This window comes from Salvia splendens, chromosome 6, assembly GCF_004379255.2.
Source record: "Salvia splendens isolate huo1 chromosome 6, SspV2, whole genome shotgun sequence".
Lineage (NCBI taxonomy): Eukaryota > Viridiplantae > Streptophyta > Magnoliopsida > Lamiales > Lamiaceae > Salvia > Salvia splendens.
This window is the reverse complement of record NC_056037.1, coordinates 20,616,014-20,624,523: the sequence shown is the minus strand read 5'-3', so window position 1 is coordinate 20,624,523 and position 8,510 is coordinate 20,616,014. Positions and strand designations below refer to the sequence as shown.

The 8,510-nt window shown below is 39.0% G+C and overlaps 1 protein-coding gene across 1 annotated transcript; it reads right to left on the bottom strand.

The window, feature by feature from the left end:
• Window positions 1-5,258: 5,258 nt before the first annotated feature.
• LOC121810020 (putative late blight resistance protein homolog R1A-10) lies at window positions 5,259-8,129 on the bottom strand. The gene has a single exon (XM_042210895.1). It carries the CDS (start codon window positions 8,037-8,039, stop codon window positions 5,448-5,450), a length of 2,592 nt encoding a protein of 863 aa, XP_042066829.1. The 5' UTR covers window positions 8,040-8,129; the 3' UTR covers window positions 5,259-5,447.
• Between the last annotated feature and the right edge of the window lie 381 nt (window positions 8,130-8,510).

Sequence of the window (8,510 nt, the reverse complement as noted above, 5' to 3'; positions counted from 1 at the left end):
GCTTCTGAATCCCACAGAGTTTGCAGAACTCGTGCAGGAACTCAAGTTTGTAACAGGTTAAAAACATGCAAATGTCGCACAACTAATCAAGTCAGATGATGAGCGGATCAAGTTAGTGAGTATCCAGTCATTGGTATGCAAACGGAGAGACTTAGGGCCTTCAATAACCTTAACCCACAATACTATAGACTAGTAAAGGGAAGTAAGGGTCGAATCCCACAGGGACAGAGGCGAGTTGAGTTGTGTATGAGACATGTTCGACTTGGTTGCTGCCACGCTTCACTAAGGTGGGTTAACTAAGACCTAGACTACTCAAGTCGCAAATCAACTTGATCAACTAACAAGATGAAAACAACATATCTCAAACTGATCAACTCAAGCAGAAACGACAAGGCAACATAAAATAATACTTGGGACCACTGGAAGAAAAATACGCACTACCAAAAAAAGCTGCAAACAACAAAAAGTTGACAGAGACTGCAATCCTAACGAACTATGACCTTCTTCTTCACTAAGCAACTAATAAAGCACGCACGGTAAATGAAAGCAGAGCATATGCCATGAAAGCGAGAAATAAACAGATTAAAACACAGATCCATGCGATTCAAGCGGAAAGAAAACAAATCTAAGGGTCTATCTTAATTTCATGCAAGTTGATGAACTAAAACTCAGATCTAAACATGAACAACTGAATTACGCAGAGTTATCTTCCAAATCAGAACAGAACTAAACTAAATAAGGGAAACGGGATTGGAGAACATCATATCCAAAATAGCTCTCATTAAAAACTCCATCTCATAAACGAATCTTCGATAAACCAAACAAAACAGAAATTCTCAACCTCAGATTCGAAAGATCGATCAACAACAGAAAATACTTAGAGTAGCAACTAAGAGAAAAACAGAATAACAACTGAACTACGGAAAAACTTGACTACAAACTGAATAGCAATTGTTTTGACCCATCGGGGTTTAAGGAAAAACAAACTATGAAGACTTCGTGGCAGATCTGGGTCTCTTCTTCCTTGATAAGGAAGAAGAGAGGAAGATTGAGGTAGAACAGCGACTCTGATGACTCCTAGCTCCCGTGCTCCATGTTTAAAGTGTAAAATGTAGACTGTGAAGTGACTGAGATGAGGATACTGGACCCCCAAAAAGAACGAACCCTTTTATGTGCATTCTCTCCACTATTTATAGGATAGCATTGGGACCAAATCCCTAGGTTAAGCTCATCCTGTCTTGACATTAATGCCCTTGAGATAGCATCTTCTTTTCTCTCTCCTATGACTCATCATCTCATGTAATGGACTCCACTTGATCAACTACCTGGTTGGGCAGGCTCCATTACTTGTCCGAAACTAACCAGCTCTCCTTCGGTTTTGGCTATTTTTTACTTCTTTTCCGAGTTGATCAAATCGTCCATACACTATGCCACTTCAGCACTTTTCCAGCCCCTACACACTTACACACTTTTTCGCACATTATAACCCCTATTAGTGTAATAAACCCCTATAAAACCATGCTTGTAACGAGCCCTATCAGTAACCTCTAATAATTTATGTTCGAAAGATTTACTTTCACGATATTTTATTACTACTATATGGAGTAATTATTATATTTATGTTAATATAAAATGTTTATAATTAACAAAAATATGTAAATAAGATATTCTCCACTAATAAAACAAAAGAAAAATGATCGATCGGAATTTAAAACTTCAAATCAATATCAGTATCGCACCCCGAATAAAAAATTCTAGATACGCCACTGAGCACGGGTTTAAGAAACGTAAAGAAAAGTGGATTGAAACAGTTTGTGGAATATGGATCTCATTTTTATATATTAGTTTCATAATAAAATTTGAGTGAAATGAATTAGTAGAATGTGAGACTTATTTACCATTTATGGAAAAAAAAAGTGAAAGTGGACAATTAATGGGGAACGGCCGAAAATGACAGAAGTACACAATGAATGGGGGGACGGAGAGAGTAGCTTTTTTTGGATAATTTAATAACGATAGTTAGAAATTTGAGTTTATGTATCGGTTGGTTTTGCTTCACTCATATGTTTAGTCAGTCTTGAGATTGATTCGACATCATTTGGTATCAACTTCCGGATTAAGCACCAACGACCGAACAAAGACGTAGATGTGGTGGTCGTGACGTTCGTGGTAGGCTACAAGCAAATGATCCCATGGACGAAGATGACTCTCGACAACGTTATCTACGTGTTGTAGTGAACCACTAGCGGATCTACATGGGAGCAAAGGGGTACAAGCGTACCCCCAAAATATCATAATAATAGTATATAGAATTCCCTTAGGGTCCGTTCGGTACACGGAATTGGAATTGAATTGGAATTGGAATTCTATGGAATTGAATTGGAAGGAATTGAATTATAATTCAATTCTAAATCCTATGTTTGGTAAAATGAAGAATTGACATGAAATTGAATTGACTTGTTTGGTAAATATACACACAGTGCACACATTATGAAAAACGTAATAATTCAATCTGTAATTGCAATTCAATTACAAATCCAAACACTTTTGTGATACAGAACAACGAATTTGGAATTGGAGACTCCAATTCCAATTCGAAGTCCTCAATTCCATGGTACCGAACGCATCCTTAACAATAACTAAGGTCGGTTGCCCAACGGTAAGAGCATCAACAACCGTACTCTTGCCAACGAGCACGGTTGTGGGCCCGACCCCACTTTTTTTGCCTGCTCTTAGGCAAGAGCACAACACCCACAGTCGTGCTCTTCCGCAAGGACGAGCACAAGGGCCCCACCATTCCATTATTCAATTTAAATAAAAACATTTCCACAAAATTAAAATTCATTAAAAATAACCGAAATAATATTACAAATTACAAAAAAAATAAAAATTACATAATTAAAATCCTAGAAATTAAAAATTACATAATTAATGTCTTAAAAATTAAAAATTACTCAATTTTAATCCTAAAAATTAAAATTACATAATTAAATTCATAAAATTAAAAAACACACTACTCGTGGCAAAATTTTGCCCAAATGGATGATGAATGTGTGTATTTATAGATGATTTTGGGATTAATTTTTTTAAAAAAAATTTCAAAAAAAATTTCAAAAAAATGGTAATAAAATCTGTATATTTTTTGGAATCCGATTTTTAAAAAAAAAGGAAAAAAAGAAAATGCCAACGGCCAATAGAAACGCGCCACGTCGCCCTGCTCGCTGGCAAGCACGTCTGTGCCAGCGGCAAGAGTGCAGCAGCGGACAAGCCTGTCCTTACCAGCGGCAAGGACGGACGGACGGCGTTTTACCACCGTTGTGGATGCTCTAAGTGGTCTGGTTTTCTCTTGCGTAAGTCGCGTGTTCGAAATATGGTAGGCGCATTTCTGCTTTTTTTTGTCCCCCTTCTTTGATCTAATTTTTTAAAACCTTTTATTACTACCAGTGCATTAAAAAATTTAATGCTTTGACTTTTTCTTATAAAACATTGAATTTTCTACTAATATATTAAATTATTTTATCTTTTCACTGTTCTCACGCTTAATCCTTTTAGCATTTGTATTTTTAAAAATTTTCTTCATGGTTATGCATTTAATTTTTTAAGAGTACTTTTAATTCTTTCTTAATACTTTTATTTTATCATTTTTCAATTGTTTTGCACAAAATTTCAATTTTCTTCTAATGCATTTCATATTTTTACTTTTTGTATTTCTAATGCTAATATTTTTTTATTTTTTTAAAATTCTTGAAATTTTCTTAAATAAGCCAAAGGATGTTTTGCCATTAAAAAGAACGCACTTTGCAAAAGTTTAAATAAATTATTCCTAACACATAAATAAAAAGAATATCCATTTTAGACCGTGGAAGTCATTCAAATAGAAGATAATGAGGCTTTTTATCGAAAAATAATGGTATATTAAAGAAAAAAATAATTAATCGATTCTGAATCTTCCAATTGATGTAAATATTTATCGTACCCCCAAACCGAAAATCTTGGATCCGCCACTGTTATACATTTAGGGGATATTTGCTCTCTAACGTTTCTTATATATATATATATATATATATATATATATATATATATATATATAGGACTGTGATCAATACCAAACCACTCATTAACCTTAAACGCCGAACAACCTCATTATATGATAACCTGGAGTTCATTATAATGAACTAATAACAAAGTTATAATGAAGATCTGAAGTTCATTATAAGTTATAGGGTTGTTTTATATACCAAACTAATTTTAAACGCTAAACACCAAACACATCATTATAAAACAACGCGGAGTTCATTACAATTTTATTTGTAGTTCATTATAGGGAATTCAAAGATTTAAAAACAATGACATCATCTAGCATAATATAAAGATCTGAAGTTCATTATAAGTTTGTTATTAGTTCATTATAATGAACTTCAGGTTGTCTTGTAATGATGTTGTTCGGCGTTTAAGGTTTAAGATTAGTTTGATATTGATCACAGAGTCTCATTTTTTAATAGCACGAGTTTTAAATAATATTAAGAAACGTGAGTGGAATATGAATCTCACTTGCATATATTAGTTTTAAATGAAATGTGAGAAAAATAGGTTAGTGGAATATGATATCCTATTACTTTTATATACTAGAAATCACCTTTCGAGTGAGGTTCAATTTAATTAGTAAAAAGCTAATTGGGTGAGGCCTGATCCAAATTCTTCCTTAGATCCCTGACTGGGCCCAATATGCTAAAGCATGTTTTAATTCAAGTTATGAGCATGATACATGTGAAAATTGCGCGAATAGAATTTGTCTAAATAATCTGCTAAATAGATCAAATTCATGTGATCGGATATTGAACGCACGCTTCCGCTGCCCACCCCTTCAGAAGCATCTTTCTCTCTATTTTATTCCATCTCTTTTACTTTACTCTCTTCACTTTACGCACAAAATAAAGTTACATAAATTTTCGTGCCGCCCAAGAAATGAGTCATCTTCCTTGGGACGGAGGGAGTACTATTGAATTTTTTAAATTTAGGGAATGGTTAAACAACATAATATTGGTACACATAATGTTATTTACAACTTATCTCATTTCATTTTTTTTAAACTTATCTCATTACATTACACTACTAATGATGCTGGAGCACAATCGTCACGAACACTCATACACTACTTTTTGTCTCTCTCTTAATTTATATTATAACACATACCGAACTAAATGTACATACTTTTCAAATACCGGGGGAGTATATAAATATAGAAACCAATTAGAAAGTAAACAAAAAACGTGCAGTCTTTAGTTTAGTGTCAAAAAAATTAAACACACAAACCGAATGAAAATAAACAGATGATGATGGTACAAGGCATTTCCAAAACAAACATATAAACAAAACTAGTACACTGGAACACACACTTGATAAGATTTAAGGCTCTGGCTCGATCTCGATCTCTAAAGCCTCAGTGTCTATTCATAGGAAGTATAGATGCGAACTTGAAAGTCCATCTTCTCATAGTCCACCTCCTGCTCCTGCTTAATCACCTCTGCCGATTCCACAGCAGCCGGACCGCAGTCCACCAGCTCGATCAGCTTGAGGGGTCCTATGAATCCAATATCCGACGGGATCTCCTCCAAATCATAGCAATGCCTGAGGTAAAGTTGCTCCAGCCCCGGAAAGTGTTCGTGATTAGCGTTCCACGTCTTGAAATTGAGGTACTCGATCATCAAGAACTTCAGCTTCTCAAACACATGCTCATCTAGTAGGCACCATTCATCGCCATTGAAAGCAAGCTCTCGCAGTTTCAAGACTTCAAGATCTCCCAGATCCGCGATAACTCCCATTGCTTCCCAAGGAAGTCCGCAGCCACTTAAACTCAGCTTCCTCAGCTTAGGAGGCAGGTAAAATTCAGATTCGAATTCAACCTTTTTGCTCGGACTGGGATTCAAGACAGTGAAATTGAATACCTCGAGCTGCTTGAGCTCGTCCAGATAAAGGCTTATAACACCCGCTTTCTCAACCCACATGCTTAACTTTTTCAAATTAGGCATCCTTTTAAGAACCTCTCTGGTGCAAGAAGCAGCATTGATATCCGTAAGAGATTGAAGGTTGGCGAAGAGAGGAGGAGTCTCCGGGATTTTGGGCAAATCGGTTTCTGTCATTACAAGATGCCTTAAGTGCTGCATGCCCCAGAACTCATCAGGCAAAAACGATTTCCCAACGAATATGATTCTAGGCTGTCTACGAACAATTAAGACTTGAAGATTTTGAAGCTTGGACAATGTTGATGCAAGCTTCCCGTTATATGTCATCGACAAGTACCTCAAATGAATCAAATGAGCCAATTCCTGCGGGAATCGGATGAAGTAAACTGTATAAGCATCCAACACCCTAAGCAGATCATAAGTCAGAAACAAGGGCATCGGATGATGATGGTGCGCTCCAGCATATATCAGAGTTCTTGCATCCGAAATCAATTTCGTGCTGTGATAAACATCCTTCAAGCAAATGAGGATGTTTTTATGAACAGACACGCGCCTCTGAGTCTTCGCAACTTCCTCTAATTTTTTAGCGTTCGCATACCTCCTTACAGAGTGAAAGAACTTCTCCGTCCCTGACTCCTTTACAGCTAGATCGCGCAGACTGTCGTGCAATCCACAGGTTTTAATCCTCCCACTCGAACTAACTTTGCGAACTGATATCAGATTCCTCTGCGTGAGATCCACCAAGTACTCTTCCGCGACCTTCTCCAGCCTCCCCTGGTGCTTCGTTATCACGAGAAATCCCTCCGCAATCCATAGCTTCGACAGTTTAGAGAGAGGGATATCACTATCTTCAGGAAATGCTCCTAAATAAAGGAAACATCCCTTGAGCTGACCAGGCAAGTGATTGTAGCTCAAAAGCAGAATCTCCGAGTAGGCCTCTTCGCCTTTTGCAGCTGCAGCGTTCGTGTCCTCCTCAATCGTCTGCCAGTACTCCTCCGTCTGCCTCTCTTGCGAGAGAAGGCCTCCGATGACGGTTAGCGAGAGGGGGAGACCTTGGCAATTGTCCGCGATCCCCCTCCCGATCTTCTCCAAGTGAGGAGGGCATGGCTTCCCTTCAAACGCCCTGTCACAGAGCAAAATCCAGCTGTTTTCCTCATCTAGAGTCTGCATCTTATGACAAAAATTAGAAGATTTCACAGCTTCAGCAACGCTGGCAACTCTCGTAGTGAGAATGATTCGACTACCGTTTTTATTATCCGGTAACGAAAGCTTCACATTATCATAAGTAGTAATATCCCACATATCATCAATCACGATTAGATATTTGTTATTGTACAAGCTCTGATGCATATCAACCCTAAGCTGTTCATCGCTGCCTTCATACACTCTCTCACCGGCCTTCCGGCCCCTACTCTCCATCGAATTCAACAATCTAGCTAAAATATCACCGACGTGGTAATCCTGTGACACAGTGACCCAAGCACGAAACCCGAAGCTATTCATGATTAAACGATCGTCGTAAATGCTTCGAGCGAGAGTAGTCTTACCGATTCCCGCCATGCCGCAGATCGGGAGGACTTGGAGGCTGTGCTCGTCGTTGGTGAGCTCGTCGGTGAGGAGCTGCTTGTCTCTCTCCTGCCCTACGATCCGGAATGCGCGGCTGACGAGGTCGGATCGCGGCGGCGGAGGGATGTCGGCGTCGGCTTCGGCGGCGGCGCCGAGGATTGATTTCTCTCTACGGATTGAATCAGCGAGCGTCTGCGCCTGAGATGCGATGGGGGCGATTGTTTGTATTAATTCGGGGAAGGAGAAGTTTGGGGATTTGGCGGAGAGGAAGGAATCGAAGGCGTCTTGAGCGTGGTAGGCTGCGTCGCGGATTAGGGTTGCGAGGGTGGAGGCGGTTTGGCGGTGGTGCTTGGGCGCGGGGAAGATAGTTTCGACGGATTTTTGCAAGGTGGAGATGGTGTGGTAGAAGGATTGGAGGTGTGGCTTTTGATCGGGGAGAGGGCATTGGTCGGAGTCGAGGAGCTGCTTCAGATGCTTCTCTAAGGAAACTACGGCGGAATAAGCTGCCATCTCCGATCGGAAAGTAGAGAGAGAGAGATGAAGTGTGTGTGTGTGTGTGTGTGAGGGAGTTGTGTTCTTCCCTCTCGTCTCTGTTTCAAGCAGAGAAACTGTGTTGGCTCGCCAGCGTCAACGGGTCGTGACTCGTGCTGACTCGGATTGATTAAGGGCATCCGCGGTGGCGCGGATGTCCCTGCGGAATTCCCCGCGGAATTCCCAAAAACAGCTCCTGCCACGTCATAAGGACTTCTCACTGCATTGCAACGTCATAAGGACTTCTCAATCCACTGCCACGTCATACGGAATTCCTACAATAAAAAAAATTCACAAATTCCCAAATTAAACAATTTACGTAATTAAAATTTCGACACCAATAGGGAAATAATTCCATTAAAATTCCATTAAAAATGAATGAAATGAAGTTCAACGAGCAGTATATATATACATTACAAAAAAAATGAAATAAAGCGGAATTCCGCGGGA